Genomic DNA, 25,994 nt, shown 5'->3' on the forward strand with positions numbered 1-25,994 from the left:
CCTACTTTATGATCATATCTCCTACAATGCAAAAAGGTTGATGATGCCTGATTCAGAACATACTTCAATGAGTTTAGACAGAATATATACTGGCCCAAGGTTTTTAAATATGTACTCTTTTCTATTATAATCATTAGTTTTCAAATTCATAAACGTTGTAAACATCATATTAAACATTTCAGTAGAAACCCTGTTACCTTACATTTTACTTAGTGGGTTCAGAAAGAACAAAAGCGACACTTTGTTCCCTTTGGCAGATCTGAAATTGTCCCTGAACCCCAAACCCACCATCACACATGCACTATTAAGCGGTTTCTTAGGTCAAGCATGTTCATGACAATTACTGCTGCTCTCATGAGCATACCTTGTAACAAAGTAGTAGAAAACAAACAAAACTATGATCTCTTGGAACTGCTCTCCCTGTGAGTTTAGATACTGTACCCCACCCTCCCCAACTGATCCACCTCAGGTAGCACATAAATACCTGAAAGCATACGCTAAGGAGAGTCTCCTGTACCAACGCTGTCTGCTCTGCCACCCCACCGTGAGACTGAGGCTGAGGAGCTGGAGGACAATGCGAAGCTGGCCTTCTGGAGTGCCTTTATCATCAAAGTGCTGAGGCTAATAACGTGCCTGGTTTTCTACTCAAAGGGAGAAACCTGACACACAGGAAATTCTAGTCACCTATTGCTCTTTTAGCAAGGTTTAACTGCAGGTTTTTATTTACTTGTTTATTTATTTAATTTTTGTGAGTTTCTTGGGGGCGGGTTTGAGACAGGGTTTCTCTGTGTAGCTTTGGCTGTCCTGGAACTTGCTCTGTAGACCAGGCTGGTCTTGAACTCACAGAACTCCTACTGCCTCTGTCTCTGGAGTGCTGGGATTTAAAGTATATGCCACCACCACTCAGCTAACTATATGTTTTTAAAAGAGAAATTAACAAAATGTTACATTTTAAAATGAATAACCTAAAAATTAATTTAAAAAATACTATATTTCTTTTGCTCTAACTACAGATGACTGAGATCTACTGGCTCATTAGCATCTGGATTAGCAAATATTGAGATAACCTAAACCCAGAGTGCCTGACCTGGGTGACAGCCAGTCCTGCGAGCTAGAATAGTAACGACTTAAAGGTTGTATTACCTGAATAGTTTCAATGATGAAGTACCAGAAATGGTAAAATAAATATTTTCCACAGCACCATAAGTTTTTATAAAATACTATTTCAGTTAATATACAATCTCAGGATTTTGGCCCATCATACATATGAGGCACAACATCTTCTTTTATTAACAGAGGCCTTATTTGCACAAATACAACATGAAAACAATATATTTACATGGTTACTACTGCATCTACATCCACTGAATACTAGTAGTTTTAAGAGCCATGAAAAATTAATTGACCATTTAGAGTATGGTCACAGAATTTAATTGCCAAATGGATCTAATAGCAAACAGATGTACTTTATGGCCAAATTACTTAAAATTAAGTATAACATGTTAAAAAGTAAAAAAACCCCAAAACGCAGATTGGATCTGCCCAATACCCAGCATGCTCACAAATTTCCTACAACCGTTAGCATGTGCTAGGCCGTCTGAGTTTAACACTGACCTAGTAAAACAGAACCGAGAGCACACCTTTTCCCACAACAAACACCACATTCCAAAGCCAATCTCATGTGTCCCTGCATCAAAGAGGAGAACTGAGTCTTGGCTTTATTAGAAATCAGTTAATGCTAGAATAAACCTGTTATAAAACACTTATAACAAAATAAATATTTTCAGTTCCTTCACATTAAGTGATATATAAATCATTACATTTTATAACATTAGCTTAGGTCATTTGGGGAAACCCAAACATACTGTACAATCCTGAGTAAAAAAATTAGTGACACAGTTTCTTGGGGATTATCCTTATCAGAAATCAAGAAGAAAACGCATAAACCGAACCTTACAATAATCCCCATTTCCATCAGAAGTACCATGAGTTCTTTGTACTTTGGTAAGTTTATAAATGTAAACCATTTATGTGACAAAGTAAACTGAACGGAGCATTGCTAGGATGTCTCTATCACCTTCTGACAGTGACACGATAAATAGTCTGGAAGAGCAGAGCAGGAGGACCGGAACCACAGCGCCACCGCATCAGCATGCACTCGGCAGTGCAGAACACACGGGGTGGATGGGAGCAGCTTACATGCCAACAGCCCTTCATTGCCTGTGACAGAACAAGAAGGGAAAATTATTTAATAAAATAGGCTTCAACAGACATTCCTCTAAGAATATCTACAAACGGGCCATAAGCACATGTAAAGATGTTTGTCATTAATCACCAGAGAACTACCAATCAAAATTGTGAGATAGCATTTCATGCTTGTTTGGAAGACATATATATATATATATATATATATATATATATATGTATGTGTGCTAAAAGCAGAAGTATTGCTGAAGATGTGGACAGATATAAACTCTTGCTTACTAATGTAAAAAGTTATATGTTTGTTATATAAATGATCTAGTAATTTACCCAAAAAAACAACAACGTATGATTCAACAATTCCACTTTACGTATATGATCAGAAGAACTGAGGGAAAGAATATCAACAGGTATTTCAACATTTATATCCACAGCAGCATTGTTCATATCCGACAAAAAATGGAAATGCCCCAAGTGCTTGGTAACAGGCTAATAGTATATAATAATATATAATTATATATATATATATATATATCACCAAATAGTAGTACACTATAACGTATACAGTGTAATATATACTAATAGCATAATAACTAGTCAGAAATGATATGGTCACTTTATACCCATTAAAGGAACAACCCATCAAATGGACATCCATCACAAGTCTAAACATAAATTTACCCAATGCAGGTGCAACACATTTGATAAAAGAACTACTACTAAATCTATAACCACAGATGAAACCCAACACAGTGACTTCAATACTCTACTCTCACCAACGACACTGTACTGCCATAAAAACTGACACACACAATACAATGAAGTCGAGGCCCCAGAAATAAGCCAAAAATACACACTGGAGAATACACAGTATGGCTAACAGGTGGTGCTGGTCTCAATGGCAGCTACAAGTAAAAGAATGAAACCAGCCTGGTCTACAAGAGCTAGTTCCAGGACAGGCTCCAAAACCACAGAGAAACCCTGTCTCGAAAAACCAAAAAAAAAAAGAATGAAATCAGATCCTTACTACAATCTTGAATAAAACTCAACTCTAATTGCATCAAAGATTTCAACTTAAGATCTGATACCCTTACTGTGACAAAGAAAGTAGGAAATACACTTGAACACATAAGAACACAAAAGGATTTTCTGAATAGGATCTCGGTAGCACAGGCATTAAGAACAGAAACTGACCAAAAGGACCACATAAAAGAGGTTGTTGATCAACATGTGAAGAGGTTGGAAGGTTTCAAGTTCACAGACAAATTACCCTGGTGTAGCTGCATCACCTTTAATAGCTATTTAATACCGTCTTCTGTATGTGGCCTGACATCTTTGTGACCATTAGACATGTCCAAAAATCCCCTTGGTTTCCAAGCAGACAAAGGACTACGAATGCTGTCAGATTCTTAGCTGAGGCCTACAGCAGAGTTTTCCCTGTTTTGCTGAAACAGACCTACCTACCACTTTCACCAATGTATTTGAAAAGTGCCTTGATTTATGACTTTCTTTGTTCTGTTACTATAAAAACTTTATCAAATCATTAAAAAAAAAAGTTAAAAGCTTCTTTACAGCAAAGAACATCATCAATCGAGTGAAGAGGCAGTCTATAGAATAGGTTAAAAAAAATCCTATCTGGACACTGCTGCTTTCTAGAATACACAAAAAACAAAACAAAATGGATCAAGACAAACCAATTAAAAATTGGAACACAGAACTAAATGGAGTCCTCATAAAAAGAAATACATATGGCTGAGAAATACATATGTATATATAAAAGTTCAGTATCTTTAGTCGTCAATTAAAACTACTTTCAGGTTTTATCTTACCCCAGTCAGAATGACTAAGGTTAACCAAAATTAATGTTACAAGGAAAAGACCACATTGAAACCTACTGCTTTATAGGCAAACTAAAAGATACAATTTTCCTTTTTCTCTCTCTCTCTTCTTTCCCTCCTTTCTGTGTGAGCATGCTGGCTGTCCTGAAACCAGCACTGTAGACCAGGCTGGACTACGCCCCCTCCCCACACTGGGATTAAAGGAGTGCACCACCATGCCTGACATGATAATTTTCTTAAAACCTGGAACAGAGGTATCCTGCAAAGATAGAGAATTCTATTGCTAGACACCACATGGTTCTAAACCCAGCTGCAGGAGTAGAATATTATTAGCACAGCAGCTGCAGACCAGGAGGCTCCAGAGGCCCCCAAAGCAATGGAGGTTGGTAACATTGCTTCTTATGACTCACTGTAACTAGGCAGCAAGACTATTACTGAAGACACAACACCCTTTGGATGTCACACACTGACAAGGCTGAAGCTGCTCTGGAAGCTTCCTCCCCGGTGGTTAGCAACCAATGGGCCTCTTTTGGCCCAGCAGGATGCTGGGGAGAAAAGGTGTCCATGGTCTCACCTGGTGTTGACACTGCTTATGACAATATTGATCTTCCAGGCTAGAGGTGCTGTCTGATCCAACAGAGACATAACTATTTTGAGAGTCATCAACCACTTTCTGGTTGGATTTGAGGCCTACTCCACACAAATGGAGAAATGTTTAAAGTGTTAAAAAGAAAAACAGAAGCTAAGTGATAGTTAATTATACACCGTAATTTTTTAAATCAAATATTCTTTAATACAGTCTGGACACTTTAAGACACTTGTCTTAAAGATACATGTGATAAGAAGCATAGCTCTAAGAAGCATGACACCTGAAAGAAAATCCATATTCACATGGGGCTGCCTTTTGTAATTCTACACACCTACGACGTCAATGACATGAAGTCCCAGCTTCTGCTGCAGTTCTGTTAGGACAGAAGCCAAGGCAACTTGAGGCTCTGATATTTTTATAGTTTGCTTCACATCATTTGCTAAGGCCAACCAGAGTTTGCCAAAGTCTTCAGTTGAGATCTTTAATGGCCTGAAAATAATTTTAATAAAAAATTAGTTTATGTTGTTAAGAACACAACAATGCTGAACAAACACATTCTATATGACTCATGGAAATTAAATATAGTCATGATAAATTTGAGTTCCAAGAGCTTTGTGCTTTTAGAGCAGGTATGATTAGAATACTGAGTATTATCTTCCAACCTGATGAAGTTACTATAGCAGAAGATACTAAATTGAACTTTTCCTTTCAAGAATTCATTCAATTTTGTCTCTTTTTAGATATTAATCCCTCCAACAGGATTTCACCAAACAACTTCACAAATTCTCAAATATAAACTATTCTATCATACACACACACACACACACACACTTTGGATTTGGGGAATAATGAAATTTCTGCCAAAGTCATATACAAGATAATAAATATAAAGAACTTTAAATAAATTAGCCAAAGAACTTAAGACTCTGTCAACACACACACACACACACACACACACACACACACACATTGAAATAATTCTATGAATGCAAAAAACATTTAGGGGATGAGTTATAGACAACTTTTATAGTCTCTATTTTATTTACTTATTTATTTTTGTTTTTTGGAGCCTGTTCTAGAACTAGTTCTTGTAGACCAGGCTTGCCTCTGACTCGGGAGTGCTGGGATTACAGGTGTGTGCCACCACCACCCAGCTAACTTTTATATTCTATTTATATTCTTATAACATTTGAATTTCTGTGTTAAGTACATATTGATTGTATAAAAACCCTACATTTAAAGATACAGAATTTATTATGTACTAAACTGTGTTTTATATATATATATTATGCTTCTTCAAATTATGAAATAAGGGTGGAAAGGGGCTGAGACTTAAATTGTGGCCCAGGCTGGCCTAGAACTCACTATGCTTAAGCAGGTGGCAATCCTCCCGCCTCAGCTTCCTAACTGCTGGGATTATAAGCATGAACCACCATGCCTGATTTATAAGAATACAAGGTTTTTAAACTGGACATTGGTGGCGCACGCCTTTAATCCCAGCACTAGGGAGGCAGAGGCAGTTGGATCTCTGTGAGTTCAAAGACAGCCTGCTCTACAAAGTGAGTTCCAGGACTGCCAGAGCTACACAAAGAAACCCTGTCTCCAAAAACCAAACCAAACAAACAACCTCCCTAGGTTTTAAAAATATTATTTATGTGTATATAGTACATGTTTGTGTGTGAGCATGTGCGTGTGTATGCAAGAACTCCACAGACGCCGGAGTGATGTGGTGTCGGATCCTCTGAAGCTGGAGTTACAAGCAGTTGTAAGCCACTGGTGCAGGTGCTAGGAACCCAACTCTAGTCCTCTGGAAGCCTTGGAAGTCAATGAGTCATCTCTGTACCCAAGTCTGTATAATACTTATTCTTTATTTTAAAGAGTTTATTATGTACACAGCATTCTGTCTGCATGTATCCCTGCAGGCTAAAAGAGGGCACCAGATCTCATTACGGATGGTTGTAAGACACCATGTGGGTGAAAGAAATTGAACTCAGGACCTCTGGAAGAGCAGTCAGTGCTCTTAGATGCTGAGTCATCTCTCCAGCCCCTAATAATTTAATTCTTATATTTCCTAATAGCTAACATAGTGTCTCTAGTTAGAAAGAAAAAAGGGGGATAGGGTATAATGGTTGAATAACTTAAACATGCCAGAAGATATTTACCTAATAAAATCTAATAATGATAAGTTCATGGAAAATTCCAACTGAAGAGAATGTGCATCCATCATCTGGTAATTTATAACACCACAGAGAGTCCCCTCTACAGAAGGGCTTTCCATCTGCACACCATACTGAAAAGATGTGGAGCTTTCCATCCCAGGCAAACAGCATCCAGGTTGCTCAATGATCTGTAAATTAAAGTAATAAAAATACCGAGGAAAGCATCATTATAATGTTATACGGATAGCAAACTTCTATTTAAGTGATAAAGTAATAAAGTACACTAATGTGGGAAATTAACAAATGACATTATGGAAACAACATACAAATATTCACTAAACAGCCAGGCTGTGGTGGCGCATGCCTTTAATCCCAGCACTCGGGAAGCAGTGTCTGTGCACTAAGCAAGCATTCTTCCATAGCTCCTCCCTTTTTTTTTTGAGACAGGGTTTCTGAGTGCAGCACCCCCCCCCCCACTGTCCTGGAACTGACCAGACTATCCGCAAATTCACAGAGATCCTCCTGCTTCTGCCTCCTGAGTGCTGGGATTAAAGGCATGCACCACCACTGCTCGGCTACCACTAGACTCTTAACCTAGAAGATCTATAACAATCCTACAGCTGCCTTCCATTCTCTCTCTCCATCCCCACTCAAGCTGTACTGGTAGAATCAGACACATTTCTTTGTTTTTTAATATGTATTCAAGAATTCTTGCCCTGGGCAATGGACCATACAATAATTCATTCAACAAACTGTATGTAGCTCACAGAAAGAAGTGGTTATCCTTCTGACACATACCTGTCAAATGTCATAACTGTGCCGAGAACACTTACAACAATGCAGACAAAGGAACTTTGAGAAGTTGCCATAGCTCCCTTTCGGGGCTATGGAAGAGAATGATGCCCAAGTACCGAGCATAGAATAAAAAAAATCACATGGAGAAATGTTTACCCCTTAATATTTTTTTAATGCTCTATTTGGTTCTGTTAAATAATCTGAAAAGTTAATTTCAGTGAATATGGCAAGAGCAAATGTAGCCCTTAGGGAACACATGAGTAGAGATCATAGAATAAAATCAGGAAACACAAAGAACAAAGGATATGCATTTAATGTTAAAAGCATTTTACAGATATCAACTAGCCAATTCTGTTTTTTTTTTTTTTTTTTTTTGGTTTTTCAAGACAGGATTTCTTCTCTTTGTGGCTCTGGAGCCTGTCCTGGAACCAGCTCTGTAACCAGGCTGGTCTTGAATTCACAGAGTTCCGCCTGTCTCTGCCTCCCAAGTGTTGGGATTAAAGATGTGTGCCACCACTGCCCAGGCAACTAGTCAATTCTTTACAGGAACATAACGTTAATATCCTTGCTTTCAACAGGAAGAAACAGGCAAAAACATTTAAGAAACTGACCATGTAACATGGCAAGTAAGGCACAGTAGCAAGGTTAAAAACCAAAGTAGTATAAGAAGCCTATATTCGCAGGGCGGTGGTGGCGCACGCCTTTAATCCCAGCACTCGGGAGGCAAAGGCAGGCGGATCTCTGTGAGTTCGAGGCCAGCCTGGTCTACAAGAGCTAGTTCCAGGACAGGCACCAAAGCTACAGAGAAACCCTGTCTCAAAAAAACCAGAAAAAAAAAAGAAGCCTATATTCCTTTTTTGTTTGTTTTTTGGGTTTTGAGACAAGGTCTCACTTTTTAGCTCTGGCTGTCCAGGAACTCACAGGATCCTTCCTCTGTTCCTGAGTGCTGGATTTAAAGGTGCATTCCTCACTATGCTCCACAGAGACTCACTTTACACATCTATGGCCTCTCAAACACAGCACTACTGGGCTTCCTTTGTTTCTTTAGAGTAGTTAGTGTATCCTGAGCCCTGATTTAAGGAAGAAAGAATGTGGAACAAATTCATAAGGTGCCGGAGGCAAAGGCAGAAACACTAAGTAAGTGTCATTTACTTAAGGGAGAAAAGATAAATTAGCATTGTCTTACCTTGAAGTTTTCCACAGGAAAAATTTCTAACTTAGCATTTGTCACCTCTGAATCAGTCTTACTAGTGACTGCCCAGACCACCAATAAACAATCATCCTTCCAAATTTTGTAAGAAGACACTGACACCGTGTCATTACTACAGATTTCCATGAGGCTTGAATGCCCACGCTCTGGAGTTTCTTCTAACAGAGAGGCTGCAGCTGAAGCTGTGGAGGATGAAGAGGGCTGGAAAACTTCCATGTTGTCATCAGCAAACAAAGAAGGCGCAGGCGAGCTGACACTTGACAGTTTTTCAACTGAGGACAGCTCTGACGAAGACCCAGAACCCAAGAGCTCTGCACTGAGTTCAGTGTCCCCTCTATTCAAAGCACTCAGACAGTCATCATCCCCACGGGCCACAGCTGATACAGAGCTGAGGGTGGAGGAGGCAGGGTTATGAGCACTGGGTATCTTGTCATTTTGGGAGACCTTGAATTTTGATTTCCTCCTGAACTTGTGAGACACGAGGTCTGCTTTTCCCAACTGCAATAATAAAATATAAGAAGAAACTATTTTACTAATCATGAGCTTTAAATATCTTCTATAATCTCAAATGAACAATATATCAACACTAAGAATCTGTAAAGCAAAGATTGGCAAAACTCAGATAAATAAAATGTAAAACCCTAAAATTCTTAAAGGTATCAGCTAAATTTCACTTCTAACTTAAAAAACATAAACTGCCAGGCATGATGGTGCTTGCATTTAATCCCAGTACTAGGGAGGCAAAGGCACGCAGATCTCTGAGTTCGAGGCTAGCCTGGTCTACAGAGACAGCCAGGGTAGTCACACAGAGAAACCCTGTCTTGAAAAAACAAAAACAAAAACTTTTAAACACTATAAACTTGCCGGGCGATGGTGGCGCACGCCTTTAATCCCAGCACTCGGGAGGCAGAGGCAGGCAGATCTCTGTGAGTTCGAGACCAGCCTGGTCTACAGAGCTAGTTCTAGGACAGGCTCCAAAGCCACAGAGAAACCCTGTCTCAAAAAACAAAAAATAAATAAATAAATAAATACATACACACATACATACATACATACCATAAACTTAGAAAAGGAAATAAAATAAGGTCAGAACTCAGTTGTAGTAGTTTTAAAAAATGTTGTTTGGTATTCTTTACATTATAAAATTGGACAACCTAGATTTGTTTTTGTTTCCAGAGCTGTATTATAGACTCCTAAGTTACCCTGACTACAAAGGGGACCCAAACTGTATTTTAATAATCTATAATAATTTGATTTCATGATCTTTGTTAGTAAGCAAAGAAGAAAAATTGGTTTTACCTCAATAACAAAAATCAGAGGCTGACCAGAAAATACAGAAGAAAACCATTCCATAGAATTTGCCACCACTAACCTAAGTGAAGAACAGTCTGATCAGGTCTATGCAAGCAGAGCCCACAGACAGACCACTATTACTGACAATCTCCAATCACTCCCCTTGCCCTCAGAGAATTCTGTCATTCACCCTGGTCATTCCTGATAATTTATGTGGACCCTGGACTGTGTGAGCAGACTAGACTTCAGAGAATAACTTACTCAAGGGGATTGGATGCCGTCACCTCAGTGGTATAAAAACTATGTCACTGGGGCTAGAGAGATGGCTCAGCTTCCAGAAGTCCTGAGTTCAATTCCCAGCAACCACGTGATGGCTCACAACCATCTATAATGAGATCTGGTGCTCTCTACTGACCTGCAGGCATACATACCTGCAGAATACTGTATACATAATAAATAAATAAATAAAATTAAAAAACCAAAACTATGTCACTGAGCTCTAGATCTGAGAGATGACGGCTGTGAGAGCTGTAGGAGGCATTTCCCTCACACCATGTACAGATGAAATCCAGTTTTTGCTACCAGCAGAGAGCAGAGATCCTTACAGGAATGTAACAGACAACTTACCAAATTGATTGTATTTTCTGGTTCAAGCCCAACAAACAGTGAGGATGCCAACAACTGCTTTTCTTTCTCCTCTGTAGATTGGGTGAGGCCTTGAGCTTGGTCCTTTCTGGCTGTGGCCTGGCTGACATTCTCCATTGTTGTACTCTCCCCAGGAGCATGCGACACTTCCATTTTATCACCAGTTGCGCTCTCCTTTTTGGGGAGATAGCCCTCTTTGCCCCATAATTTCTTTATACCTTCCAGCTTCAAGCTACTTGTCCTAAGGAGATTAAGCAAACAGTCAATTTAAATAATTGCTGACTAGGTAAATCCTTGATACATTTTTTTCCCCAAAACACATATGCTATGATCATTTATTTATTTATTTATTTATTTATTTATTTATTGTTTTTCGAGACAGGGTTTCTCTGTGGCTTTGGAGCCTGTCCTGGAACTAGCTCTGTAGATCAGGCTGGTCTCGAACTCACAGAGATCCGCCTGCCTCTGCCTCCCGAGTGCTGGGATTAAAGGCGTGCGCCACCATCGCCCGGCTTCTGCTATGATCTTTTAAAAAACAGCTTTTATGTTAATTTTATAGGTGAGAAGGAAACCTAGATTTTTTTTGGTTTTCAAGACAGGGATTCTTGCAGAGGAAAGGATCTCTGTGAGTTCGAGGCCAACAAAAAGACAGGGATTCTCTGAAGCTTTGAAGCCTATCCTGAAACTCGCTTTGTAGACCAGGCTCAAACTCACAGAGATCCTGTCTCTGCCTCCCGAGTGCTCGGATTAAAGGCATGAGCTACCACCACCTGGAATCCTAGATTTTTAAAATTTATTTTTATTAGAACCAATTTCCCCCTTCCCTCAAGTACAATAATTTAAAGCCCCAGAACTCTAGATCTGGTTAAAAATCTCAGACCAAGCCGGGCGATGGTGGCGCACGCCTTTAATCCCAGCACTCGGGAGGCAGAGGCAGGCGGATCTCTGTGAGTTCGAGACCAGCCTGGTCTACAAGAGCTAGTTCCAGGACAGGCTCCAAAACCACAGAGAAACCCTGTCTCGAAAAAAGCAAAAAAAAAACAAAAAACAAAAAAAACAAAACAAAAAAAAAAAAAGAAAATGTAGTTAGGGCCTGAAACCTCTTAGAATTCTGCACTGATCTGAAGTCCCATTTATCCACTGGGGAGCTTCCCAGCCATGGCTCCCCCTCTAAGATATAAGGCACCTGTTATTCTTTCGGTCCCTGCCCTAGCCACGCCCACTCCTTTTTTACCTCTGACCTCCGCCCGCCATCTCTCTCTCTCTCTCTCTCTCTCTCTCTCTCGTTTTCTCTCCCGGTGTACACACGGCTTTGCCTCCTCTCTTTTCTCCTTTTCTCTCTCCCTCTTTCCTGTAATAAATATGTTACCTTTATGCCTATCTTTTGTGTCTATGTGTCTGTTACCCGCCGCAGCCGTCCCTCCCGCTGGTGGGAAACTGTAGCCGCTTTTCTCATGGCGGGCTCTGCCAGCCTGCGCGGGGACATTTTTAGGAATAAGAGCACCTCCTTATCAGATTTACGTTTGAGTGACCCCGTGAAATGCATGTTTGGTATCACTGTCATTGCCTATGGAATTGCTAACTATGTCTGTATGTGTATGTAAACTGAAAGCCTTGTGGGGGAATACCCCTTCTTTTTCGCCCAGAGAATAAAGAAACATGCGGAGGAAGAGTATGCTTGAGTCAATCTGTTCAGCCCCTCAGACCCCCCTATTTAAGCCAGTTTGCTATAGACGTCCTGTTCTGAGCCCTGAGGGAGCGCTGAGGCTGGTATTCAGTAAGCCCTGATAGCCATGCAAACCCAAACTGAACCTGAAGATATTAAATAACTCCTCAGACCTGACATAAAACACACTTCTATTCAACAGAGGCAGCCTAGGAGCTTGTATTAGATACACCATCAAGAAGTACACGTGCCTAGATCTCATTGGAAAAACACAACTTGAAGTGCTAAGACAGTATGTCCTCCTCTCAAAACCCAGCAGCTCTATAGAGGGTTCTCCATTGAGTATTACTTAAATGAATCCCAAGACACTGAGCTAAATTTTTAAACCTAATTTTTACTTTGTGTGTATGGGTGTTTTGAGTGCATGTATGTTATATCTGTGCACTACACGTGTGGAGGCCAGAAGAGGACACCAGAAGTCCTGGGGCTGGAGTTAGGGACAGTTATGAGCTGCTAGACAGGTTCTAGGAATTGAACCTAGGTCCTTTGGAAGGGCAACCATTCCTCTTGACTGCTAAACCATCTCTCCAGCCCCAGGACACAGATTAAAAAGAACAACCAAACTTATACAACTGATGGAGTTTAAAAAAGACAGAAGCAAGCCAGGCAGTGGTGGCACGTGCCTTTAATCCCAGCACTTGGGAGGCAGAGGCAGGGGGATCTCTGTGAGTTCAAGGTCAGCCTGGTCTACAAGAGCTAGTTCCAGGACTGGCTCCAAAGCTGTAGAGAAACCCTGTATACAAAAAACCAGAACAACAACAACAACAACAAAAAGACAGAAGCAAACAATGAACTCAATAAATTTAAACAGAACAGCAACAAACACCCAAGTGATGACCAAGAAAACACAAATATAAATCTGAACAATGGCAAGAACAATTAGGGATTTGAAATCTGAATTCAATCAAGAGACAGAAGAGAATGCAAGTGGAAATGAAGACAGAATTTAAAAATGTAATAACCCAATTAGAAAATTCAGGGGGAAGCCTCAAAGTAGAATGAATAAAATAGAAGACAGAATATCAAGACTTTGGGTCTTTCCACGCTGCTCTGAGTTCTGTTGTGTGGAGAATACAAGAAACTCAGATACCAAACGGGCACAGCCGCTTGATTCTGGACTTCTGGTCTCCAGCGGCATGAGCTAAGAAAGTCTCTTTCCTTAATGAACCACCAACCTCAGGTCTCCTGTGACAGTAACAGCAAACAAAGAACGCTGCCTCCAAAACTTCTTATGAGAACTAAGCATACAATGTGCTTGAAAGAGTTTCCTGGCATACAGTGACCATCTAATACTTACTCCCTTAATGGAGCAAAGAAACTATATAGTAATACATATAAGACAATCGATCACTCCGGTCTGGGCAAGCCAAAATATCAACAGCACTATCACATGTGGAAGCCAATCCACTGTTCCATTGGAACAAAGAGACTACCAGCTCCTCTGACACACTTCCTCACGCATCTGGAGCCTGGGGGCAAGAGGGACATGGGGAGCTCTTAGCACCAAAGCAGATGCAGATAAGACAGCATACACGGAAGGCAGAAAGATGGTACCCTAGAAACCAGAGTCAGAGAATACGTCACCTTTCTGTGCAGCCAACTCCCATAGCTCCTGGGCCGCTGCAAAAGACAAAGTCATGGGGTATTCCACGAGGACATGCTTGCCGGCCTGCAGAAACTGCCTTTGGAAACAGAAACACTTCAAGTAAGCACGCAGTGCCCTGTATATCCGAGAACACGACACTGCAAATGCACAAGAGCCTGCGTGTGAGTGTGACAAGCAGCCAAGGGTCAGTGCCCTGCAGAGTAAGGATGATCTATGCCTCAACCTTTGTCTTTACTGTAAGAAAGAACTTTTCTAGCTATGAAATCATTTGACTCTTCATCAGTGTTAAAAATTTAGTTTGCTGCAGAGGCAGGCGGATCTCTGTGAGTTCAAGACCAGCCTGGTCTACAAGAGCTAGTTCCAGGACAGGCTCCAAAACCACAGAGAAACCCTGTCTCGAAAAACCAAAAAAAAAAAAAAAAAAAAAAAAAAAAAAATTTAGTTTGCTGGGCTGGAGAGTTGGCTCAGTGGTTAAGAGGACTGACTGTTCTTCAATGGGCTCTGAGTTCAATTCACAACCATCTATAATGGGATCCGATGCCCTGACGCCCCCTTCTGGCATGCAGGGATACATGCAGATGGAGCTCTCATACCAAAAAACAAACAAACAAAACATATTTTTTTTAAAAAAAAATCTAGTTTGTTTTCTATTACTGCAATAAATACTATGACCAAAAGAAACTTAGGGAGGAAAGGGTTTATTTCACCCCTTCCCCTCTATTTTTGAGAAAGGGTTAAACTGGGTGGTAGTGGCGCACACCTTTAATCCTAGCACTTGGGAGGCAGAGATAGGCGGATCTCTGTGAGTTTGAGACCAGCCTGGTCTACAAAAGCTAGTTTCAGGACAGACTCCAAAGCTACAGAGAAACCCTGTCTCAAAAAACCAACCAACCAACCAGAATAAGAGAACAAGCCCTGGCTGTACCAGAACTCGCTTTGTAAACCAGGCTGGCCTGGAATTCACAGAGATCTGCTTGCCTCTGCTTCCCGAATCTTGGGATTAAAGGAATGTGCCACCACCACCTAGCTTGACAACAGGTCACAGAACATCCAGAACTTTGTGTGTTGACCATTAAGTCCCATTTGCATAGTTTTAGCTTCCTCAGTCCTCTTTCCAGGTGTAAGGCAAAGCCTACTTGTATGAAGAAACCTACCTTATGTAGTCTTCGTGGCTGGAACTCTCACTGCAGATGTAGGCGACATCAATCTCCTGGCTGCAGAGAGCATCTTCCAAAGAAATCTGCTGTACTTCATCAAGGCTTCCAAGTTCTCGTCTGTTTCCCAAATACAGACAGTCTCAATCCACACAGAAAAGTGCAATAAAAGCAGAAAGGAGCATGAAGTGTGAGCGCAGGGAGATGGGAAGTTGAGGGGGAAGAAGCAACTAGGACAATTTTTGCTTAAAAATGCCACGGTGGGGGACTGGTGAGATGGCTCAGTGGTTAAGAGCACTGGCTGCCTTTCCAGATGGGCCCGGGGTTCAAACACTCCCAGCACCCACATGGCAGCTCACAACTGTCTATAACTCAGTTCCAGGGAATCAGACACTGTCACACCAATGTGCATAAAATTAAATAAATTATTAAAAAAAGCCATAGTGAGACCTAATAATTTGCATGTTAACTTTTAAAAAACTAATTTAAAAAGTTCAGCTCAATTACCAGCATGAAAAGAACACTTAGTGTTAGACTCAAACACTTTTCCTTAAATGTAATTCTTGGGTTTTCCAGTTATTGTAACCCCAACAGGATTACTGAGTCTTTCTGTGTCTGTGCTTTCTTATCTTGAACTGGGGCTGGAAACAGCAGTGAGAATAGCATAAGGAATATAACGTGCAAATCCACTGGGATGACTGTTCCAAATGGCAGAATGGCTAAGCCACATACAGCTTCTTTCAGGCCAAACCTCACGCTGTGCCTTCTGTAGTAAACAGACCACGTACTGCTCCACGTGGGGTCTACTGGGCATCGCTCACTGGACATGCAGCTGTAGGTCCCTGACTCTAGTTCCCCAACCAGTGCGAACCAGAGAGTCTCCAGAGACTACTCTGTGTGTGGTTCTCTGGAGAAGCTGGCTTTCCCTTACCCTGGATCTAGAAACATCCATGTCCCGTGGTGTTACCAGCCACTGTGATTTCTATGAATCGTGGAGCATAAACCAAGCTGGGACTTACCTAGACACAAAACCAATCAGGTTCAGGAATGCTAACGAGTGTGGATCCTGCAAGTCCCGTATTCTCACGGAGCCGGCTCTGCCAACACCAACCACGACCACACCAAATTTCTTCCCAGGCTGAAATACCAAAGACCAGTGCCGGGTGTGAAAACGGTCCAGGATTTGAATGGAGTACACCAAACCAGAGGGCTAGGCTGGGTTCTGGCAAGCAAGGAAAGCTGGTGGTAACCCAGAGAAACAAGAGCTGGGGTGTGACTCCCCTAGAAACCAGGTGTCAGACACAAGAGACCTGGAACCAAAACACGCAGAAAGGGCTCTGCCATGTCTCTGTGTTGAAGACCTTCTGGGCATCAACCAGAAGGTTCTGCCCACTTGGCTCTATCTATGACCTCTTCACAGACAAGGGGATTCTCTGTTGCAAACACCCAGGCTGATATGAGGCCTCCACCCTCCCTGGGTTCAGCATCTAGAGACACGGGGTCATTCAGAGGCAACAGCTACTGTGCAGGACGCTGACAGACAAGGGCCCACAGGAAGACGTCTTTGTCCAGACTTAAGACCCATGTTAAGTCCTTACGATGGCTGAGTTCCAGCTACCTTCATATTCACTATATTCTGGTACCTTAAACAGTAACTAAGTGTACTACTAGAAGATAGACGTTAATAAGGTATACTGAGGAAAGTCCATTTTAAAAGCTACGTTGTTGACTGAGTTTTCTGTCCTGCCCAGTTCCCGTAATCATTAAGTCCCAAAGAAATCACACAGAGGTCTACATTAACTATAAATTGATTGGCCCATTAGCTCAGGCTTCTTATTAACTCTTATAACTTATATTAGCCCATTATTCTTATCTATGTTAGCCACGTGGCTTGGTACCTTTCTGGTCAAGACAGTCACATGTTGCTTCTTCTGTGGTTGGGTTACAGATTGCAGAAATGAGTTTTCCTCTTCCCAGAATTCACCTGTTCTTATTGACCTGCCTTTACTTCCTGCCTGGTTGTCCTGCCTATACTTCCTGCCTGGCTACTGGCCAATCAGCATTTATTTAAAATATAATTGACAGAATACAGACCATTGTCCCACACCACTACATAATAACAACACATTATAATCCAAATATAAAAGTTACTGCCACTGCATTAAGCCCAGTTCTATTTATGTGCATATATATATATATATGTAACAATCCTAATTAATGAAAAAGAGACCATACATTTGAGAAAGAATTTAATGAGGGGGGGGTTATGGAAAGAGGGAAGTGAGGGGAGAAATGATGCAATTATATTCTAACTTTCAAAAGTTGCAAAAAATAATTTGGATGAAAAAAATTAATTTATTTTACCATTACAGCCACAAGCCAAGTCTGGAAATCACACTGGTTATGGGGTGTAAATCTTGATAACTAAGTCAGGGGTCTAAATGGATTTCCAGCATTTAAGACTGTCTTAGGCCACAATGACTTTGGAGTCCTCAACAATGGTGTAATTACTGTGTGAACTGCACTGGAGAAGGAAGACCTGCTTGGTTGGACAGAGCATCTGATTGTGACTGAAGGGATAACAACCCAATCCAGCATGCAGCTCTGGCAGGCCTTGCCCTGCTTCCCCATTCTCTCCGCTTTGCTAAAAACAGTTAGATTATATTCCTAAAGCTAGCAACCTAGAGGTCTATTCCCTTATTTAACCACTTCCTCCCTCTGATCTGACTACCAAGACCCAGCATTCAAAAGCCCCTTTTGGCTCACCTAATTAACAGGTCCAATTAAAATGAAACACCTCATCCTAACATGGGGCTTCCCCGTTTACCTTTATAAAGTGCCATTTGCCCACGGGCCACATCTGTCTCCTCTCCATCCAAAGGCAGTCCTTTGTCCCTCTGGGACAGATACTCCTACCTTCTTCACTAGCACATCCTAGCCCATCTAACACAGACCTCCCTTCTCTGCTTAAAAATGACACCTACAAGGTCACTGCTGTTTCTGCCTGAGTCAGAAAGCAGCCACTTTAACTTTTCTTCCCTGCTTCATAAAGGAAAAATGTTTACCTGCTTGGGCTGTTTCTAAACTCTTTGGGTGGGGGCGTGTTTGGAGGGATATTGAACATGTGAAATAAGGAACACTGGAAATATCCTTGATCAGCTGGTCTTGTTGTTTGGGTCTGGAGGGGGGGCACCATACCATGCCTGGAGCACACAGCCGATAAAAACCCCCCACTTCATGGCTAGGGACTGAAAGGGAGAGACAGTATCGTGACAGTGGACACGGATAAAAACTCAGGGGAGACCATTTCTCCTCCATCACCCACAGCCACAAACAAGTAGGTAGCCTAGCGGGGAGTATTTCTGAAAAATCTTGAGAGGGAAAAGGAGAATCCATGAGAGAACTAAGGCGCACGGCAGCAAAAGGATCCCTTAAGGCCCTCTGTGTGGAACTCACCTCTGCATTCATCCTGGTCTCTCCCGCTGGTGGCTGTAAAGATAGAGGTTCAGGACCCTGGGGACGCTGGCACAGACTCTATGAAGACGGTTTTCTCCCAGCTTCGGATGTCAACACTGCCAGGGGGAACTGGGAAGAGGGAACTGCTGTGTGAAAGGCATACACCACCTCTGCTCACCTCAGAAGGGGGGCCCTGGATAGCCTAAGGCACAACTGTATCCATGTCCAATTTGGCGAGTAAGTTTTTAATTGGGGTTGTCAACAGGGGTGTAGTGATGGTTATTCAAAGGAGCTGGGGTAATCAACAGCACAGGGGTAAACTCCTGAAACCCACAAGCCTGATGTTCTCTTCGCGGCTTGCGGTGGACAGTGAGTCCAGCTAAGGATTTCTTTTTGCAGCCTGGCTGATCAGTCTTCACCCCTTGCAATCGTTTTCTCCTTTTTTTTTTTTTTTAACTGCTGGGTGGGGACCCTCAAGAATCTCTCCAAGTTCCTGTTTTCCCCTACATTGGGACATTTTGCTTGCTGTGTGACCCTTCCCTTCCTTCTTGGAGGAAATGTTGCAATTTGGAGAGCATGCCCTAGAGCAGGAGCGTCAGCTATGGAGCCTGTCTGTGGCCATGTCTGTAGGGCATTTTCTTAATACAGCTAACTGCTACATGAGGGGCCAGACCACTGTGGGCAGTGCCGTCCCTGTGCAGGTGGTCCTAGGCTGCAGAAGAAAGGTAACTGAGAAAGGCAGAGGAAGCAAGCCAGGAAAACTGCCTTTCTCCACAGTCTCTGCTTCAGTTCCGGGCTCCAGGCTACTTCTGCCTGAGTTCCTACCCTTACTTCCCTTGATGACTGACTGTAACCTGTAAGTCAAATAAACCCACTCCTCCCCCAAGCTGCTTCTGATCAGATTTATTACTGCAGAAAAGCTGACTAGGACAACTAAGCTATGTGACCCAGTTTTCCCTACCTCTTCTTCATCATCAGTCCCCAGTGCCATTGCCACCTCTGGCCATCCAGGAATGATTGGTACATAGGCTGGTATCTTCTCTAGAGCTGCCGGAGGCCAACTTTCTTGTTGGGACCATTTGGAGTCCTGGCCTCCAGCTGCTCTTCCCTGCTAGAGATCTTTACTTTCCTTCTGATTTGAGTTACTGAAAGCTGTGTCAAAGTTGTTTACCAGCTCTGCTTCACGAGCACGTGTTGCCTTGAGGATCAGAGGATAAGGTTTTCACCTGTTGGCCCATCTGACTGTGTTGGGTATATGAGCCTCCGTGGTGCTATTGAATAAAGGACTTCTTACCAGTGACTAGAGGTCTGTGTCTCTGTTTCTCTCTGTGTGTGTGTCTTTGTGTGTTTCAACCTCCAGCCCCTTGCCTGAAGCTCGCGAACTGTATGATCGCTCATAGAGCGCAGACAGGCGTTGTGTGCTGTGGGGATATCATCTCAGCAAATGTCTAGAGAGGGTCTGTGCACTATCCTGGACAGCTGGGGACATGTCTTTATGGGGTGAGGCACTTCTCTACGTTCCAGCTTGGAGATCGCAGCCTTTTTTTTTTTTTTTTTTTTTTTTTTAGACAGGGTTTCTGTGCAGCTTTGGAGCCTGTCCTGGAACTCGCTCTGAAGAGATCCGCCTGCCTCTGCCTCCTGAGTGCTAGGATTAAAGGCATGTGCCATCACCGCCTGGTGAGATCACAGCCTTTTATCTAGCTTACTTTTAGAGAGAAGTGAAGTGTACCGTTTTTCCCGCTCGGCTGACTACCTGAGTTTTCTAGGTAAAAGAACCGTTCAGCAGTCTTTCCGGGCGATCAGGAGTCACAGGCAGAAGGAAGAAACAGACACATGGAAATAGAGAAAAGGCAAGCAACAGAACAGCAGCACTAACTTCAGCAGGCTCTTTGGCTAGCGTGCTGAGTGTGCATTCTTGACACAGAACCCCTAGAGCGAGCCGACGGGTGGGGGGACTAGGGGCTGGTTTCTTCCGCCAGGCATCTTAGATGGTGCACCCTGATCCGGGGCTAGCCTTAGGGTTAACTAGGGTTGCAAGGAGAATGCTGTAAAGATTAACTATTTTGTTCATTTAGACCTGGTAGATGTGTTACTTATATAACTATATCCAGGGCAGCTGGATGACCAGAGGCGATAAAAACAGGGAGAAGGACCCCCCCCCCCTGTCTCCTGCCTGTGTGTCTCTCCAGCAGGCTGAGAAGGGAGGCACTCTAGTCACTGCCAGCCCTGGGACTTGACCCTCTTAGGGTAGTGTAGTGATAAGACACGTGAAATGCTGCGGCTGGAGGGAGAGACGCCTTAGCCGGTAAGAGCACAGCCTGCATTCCCAGCACCACACGGTGTAACTACTTGTAACTCCAGTCCAGGGGATCCAGTGCCCTCTTCTGGCCTCTGTGGTATACAGACAGATGGCAAAACACCCATGCGAGAAAAATAAAAGTAAATGAATAAACCTTAAAAAAACCAAAACCCAACCTTTACTTGGGGCAACCCCAAGAAAGCCCTGGGAAGACCACGTGACTCCTATGGGCCTGTGCTCAGAACGTCTCTGGCAACGTCTTCCTCTCTCCTCCTCAGGACGTTATCTGTTCTTTGTGGTCTGAAGCCTGTCTGGAACTAGCTCTGTAGACCAGGTTGGCCTTGAACTTACAGAGATCCACCCGCCTCTGCCTCCTGAATGGCGTGCCACCACCACCCGGTGCAAAAGGGACCTTACTAAAGGCCAAGTCGACAGAGTATGAGAAGGGAGCCGAGGAAAGTGTTAGTGTGGTCACCTGAAGGTTAAGATGGCCAAATCTGACGCCACCGGCAGGTAAACACAGTTAGAAAACAGTTAAGTGTGTGTGTGTTGGGGGGGATGAAACCCAAAGTACCATGGAGACAGACGTTCAGAGGAAAGTAATGCCAGCTGCAGTATTCCTCCTGACGCTGAGAACCAGCCCCGTGAATGCTCAGCAAGTGCCCAACACCAGGACGTCTCTCTAAAGGCAGTACTAAAGACAGTACACGCCCATGTCTGATCATTTACATAATCCTTAGAATAAAAAAACTGACCAAATTTAAATCTTCTGCTTGTAGGATTAGGTCTTTGATGTTTTGAGATAGATTAAAATGTAGGTTACCCTTGATTTTGCCAGATACTGGCAGGAAAGTGGGGAGAAGGGAAGTGGATGATGGGTTAAGTAGGGGTTGTGACAATCAGCTTCCTATCACAGTGACAAAATGCCACACATACTGTGTACGTTGTGAAGCCACACAGCGATATCAAACACAGCCAGCCTGAGACACCTCTGCTCAGGTTTGGTAATATCATATGTTAAGCTCTTTCTGAGGAAAGAATCTATTTACAATTAAGAAAAAAAAAAACCCTACTCCCCTCTCTCTCTCTTTGGTTTTTTGAGATAGGGTTTCTCTGTGAAGATCAACAATTCATTTCCTTTTGTTCCACTTTGCTCTGTCTTATCAGGATTTGCGTGTGAGTTTTGTTGAGCGGCGGTTTTACTTTGTAGCCCAGGCTGGCATGAAACTCACTCTGCAGCCTAGGCTGGCCTTAAATTCTCAGCAACCCTCCTGCCTCAGCCCTGTGCTATGAGAACTATAGAGTAAAATATAATGATAATACAGTTAAGTCTGGGATTACATACATCAGACTATTAATAATAAGTATGTCCCGAGTCCTGGAAGTTTCAGCAAATCTGCTTCTTAGTTCTAAAAGCTCAAGTGTTGTTAGTCATTCATATTTCTTTTTCTTTTCTTTTTTCTTTGTTATTTTTAGGACAGGGTTTCTCCGTATCCTAGCTGTCCTGAACTCACAGAGCTCCGCCTAAATCTGCCTTCTGAGAACTAAGATTAAAGGACAGTGCCACCACTACCCAGCACTCATTCATATTTCTAGTTTTTTGGCTCTCAGAATCTCTTTGATAATACTTTGTCTACCATTAGACTTCAGTATGTCTTATTCTGGAATGTACAATGTAAGAAAAGTACTTGCATATTTACTAATACAATCTTTTATAATAAAATAAGCTCTAGTATTCTAGTTCAATAATTTCAAAAACTTCTTGGAAGCAATATTATGAAAATTTCACTAATTATGAGAGGAACTTTCCAGTACACTATTGTTTGCTTTGTATAATATTATGAGCACTAATATTAAATCTCATGTTGAAAATCCTGTTGCCTTACATGGTCATCCTACCTAGCAAGCATTAAACTTATCCCTACTTCTTACAAATGAGACACCAAGAGGTTACCTAATGTGTCCCAAATCTAATGTCATGTTAAATGGAAAAATATCTGCATCTAAAACTGCATAAGCATAACGCTTTATTTTTTGTTTGTTTGTCTTTGAGACAGTGTTTTTCTATGTAACAATCCTGTAACCCTGGAACTCACTCTGTAGACCAGTCTGGTTTAGGACTAGAGGTTTGCCCGTCTTTGCCTCCTGAATGCTGGGACTTAAAGGGGGTGCCACCACCAGCTTCAGTTTTTTTTTAAGTAGTAGATAACTTCAGCCTCATTTCTGAGTTCTTCAGGTAGCATGCAACCTACAATGTAATCCTTACACAGTCTTGAATCCCCCCCACCCCCCGCTCAGTTTCTGAAGCGTAAAGCGCAGCTAGGAGAGATTAAAGGACACTCCAGAAGCAGACCGTCACCCAAGATTCCAGGGCAGAGTTCAAAGTAAACCTCCGGCTTAGTCTCAGTCCCGCGGACCCCGTGCGATACACCCTTCAGTCTACGTAAGGCCGGAAGCCAATATCATTTTTGAACGAGATGCAATTTCTTTTCTGACCGTCTGCACTCGGTAACGGCCGTCTTCCAGGGCCGAGTCTCCTGCTGGCTGCCACCCAGCCTGAGAAGGGCCGGGCAGAGAAGAACGGGTGACCAGGTAGCTCCAGACCACGCTGGCCTACGGCTCTGGCCTCAGCACGCAAAGAACGCGTGCCCGCGCCCTTCCCGGGTCAGCACTCACCTCTCCTGCACTCAGCACCCGCCCCGCAGCAGCTCTCCCGCAGCGCAGCGTCTCCAACGTAGGGGTAGAGGGGCGAGCGGATGCTGGGATCCGATTGGTTGTCAGGCTGGTGGGCGGGGTTCCCGTCGGCCGCCTCTGCTGATGCTTGTGCTGCTGAGATAGGCAGCCTTACTCGTTCCCGCCCTGTAGCCTGTGGACTGGGCAATGACTTTTTACACCGCTTGGTGTGGTGTAGCTGTCACATGTTGCCTGAGGCTTTTTTTCTGGTGGTGGGTACAGTCGGGTGCTTTTCTAGTTTAGTGGCCCAAACACAATTGATCTGATACAAAAGTTTGTGTAAAAAGCGAAGATTATAGGAAAACAGTGTTTGTGATCCATCCCCTGCCCTCAGAGCTAGGAAACATTTTCCCAGGGATAGCTTGGTCTCTCCCTTGAAATAGTAGGCACACTGTAGAAGGAATCAGGGTGCCCCGGTCATAAAGTATACCTTCTAGTCTAAAGCAGAAAAATGTAACTTGGAGCCTGCCCACTTTTTACCTAGTTTCCATCATCTGCCAGCTAGGAAGTTAGAAGTGTCCCCTCCCTGCAGTCCTTCACCCACACAGCAGCTAGAATGACCTTAAACTGGGCTGGAGAGATGGCTCAGTAGTGAAGAGCACTAGCTGTTCTTCCAGAGGACCAGGGTTCAATCACATGGCAGCTCACACCTGCCTCTAACTCTCCAGTTCCAGGGGATCCAACACTCTCTCTCTCTCTCTCTCTCTCTCTCTCTCTCTCTCTCTCTCTCTCTCTCTCTCTCTCTCTCACACACACACACACACACACACACACACACACACAGGCAAAACATAAAAATAAACATTGAAAAAAAACAAAAAATAATAATTAGCTGGACATGGTGGTATAGACTAATCCCAACACTTGGGAGAAAAAGGAGATTAAAGCCAGCCTGTGCTGCATAAAACCCTATCTCAAAATAAAGGCCAGAACCAAGGAAGGAAAGATGTGTAGATTTTCGTTGGCTAGGCAGCCTAAGTCAGTGAGCTCCAGGTTCAGTGAGAGACCATGTCCCAAAAAACAAGATGGGGGGACTGGAGAGATGGTTCAGCCATTAAGAGCTCTTGTTCCTGCAGACTATCTGGGTTCTGTTCCCACCACTCACAACCATCTGTTCTTTAACTCCAGTTCCAGGGGACCCAATGCCTCATCTGACCTGCTGGCACCAAGAACCTATGGATAAATACATCATATTTGTTGTTGCTGTTTTTAGACAGGGTTTCTGTGTAACCTTGACTGTCCTAGAACTTGCTCTGTAGACCAAGCTGGCATCAAACTCAGAGATCTGTTTGCCTCTGCCTCCCAAGTGCTGGTGAGATTAATGGCATGCACCACTGTTACAGAACAGTCTTTTTATGCACTGTGAAGATGTGTGCCCTCATTGGTTTAATAAAGAGCTAATGCCATTTTAAGTGAGGTAACCCAGACACAGAAAGACAATATCACATGTACTCACTCATAGGTGATTTTTAAACATAAAGCAAAGAAAGCCAGCCTACAAACCACAATCACAGAGAACTTAGACAACAATAAGGACACTAAGAAAGACTTATATAGATCTAATCTACATGGGAAGTACGAAGTAAAAAAAGACAAGATCTCTTGAGTAAATTGGGAGCATGGGGACCTCGGGGGAGAGTTGAAGGGAGGAGGGAAAAGGCAGGGAGGGGAGCAGAGAAAAATGTAGAGCTTAATAAATATCAAAAATAAAATAAAATAAAGAGCTAATGCCAATAGCCAGGCAGGAAGAGGTCGGGTGGGACTTCCAGACAGGGAAAAAGAGAGAGTGAGGATAAAGAAGTCAGCAGGAAGACACAGGGAGAAACAAGATGAACGAGCTGTGATGAAGAAAGGTACCACCATTTAGATAAGAAATATGGGTTAATTTAAGATGTAAGAGCTAGTTAGTAACAAGTCTAAGCTGTAGGTTGAGCATCCATAATAATAAGTCTCTGTGTGGTTATTCGGGAGCTGGCTGGTGGGACAGAAAAGTCTACCTATATGCCACCACTGCCTGGCTTAGTCACAGACCAGGCTTTTCTGTGTAACAGCCCTAGCTGTCTTGGAACTCGTTCTGTAGACCAGGCTAGCCTCGAACTCAAAGAGATCCTGTCTCTGCCTCCTGAGTGCTGGGACTAAAGGTGAGAGCCACAACTGCCAGGCCTAATTCATATTATTAAAAAAGTTAAAAACTAGTAAGATAGTAAGGAAGAAATCTTGACCTCGGGCCCCTGAAACATGAACACTTACATGATTGTATGCACACAGCCACACAAACATGTACATACA

The 25,994-nt window shown here is 42.8% G+C and overlaps 1 protein-coding gene across 1 annotated transcript; it reads right to left on the reverse strand.

The window, feature by feature from the left end:
* Positions 1-884: 884 nt before the first annotated feature.
* Positions 885-23,691, reverse strand: LOC121460248 (AP-4 complex subunit epsilon-1-like). The gene is made up of 9 exons (XM_041670526.1): positions 23,649-23,691; positions 18,674-18,706; positions 16,237-16,355; positions 15,218-15,337; positions 10,714-10,972; positions 8,770-9,291; positions 6,792-6,976; positions 4,961-5,118; positions 885-2,220 (listed from the first exon to the last, which is right to left on the reverse strand). Exons 2-9 carry the CDS (start codon positions 18,683-18,685, stop codon positions 2,060-2,062), a joined length of 1,536 nt encoding a protein of 511 aa, XP_041526460.1. The 5' UTR covers positions 18,686-18,706; positions 23,649-23,691; the 3' UTR covers positions 885-2,059.
* Positions 23,692-25,994: the final 2,303 nt, after the last annotated feature.

Source organism: Microtus oregoni, unplaced genomic scaffold (assembly GCF_018167655.1).
Source record: "Microtus oregoni isolate MIOR12 unplaced genomic scaffold, Mior012 000020F_ref0000438, whole genome shotgun sequence".
NCBI classification, from domain to species: domain Eukaryota; kingdom Metazoa; phylum Chordata; class Mammalia; order Rodentia; family Cricetidae; genus Microtus; species Microtus oregoni.

Coding starts and splice junctions, on each gene's coding strand:
- LOC121460248 (XM_041670526.1), bottom strand. Junction 10,973..15,217: donor AGCCACGAAGACTACATAAG/GTAGGTTTCTTC, acceptor TAATCTCCTTAG/GACAAGTAGCTTGAAGCTGG. Junction 2,221..4,960: donor TCATGTCATTGACGTCGTAG/GTGTGTAGAATT, acceptor GTTCTGTCACAG/GCAATGAAGGGCTGTTGGCA.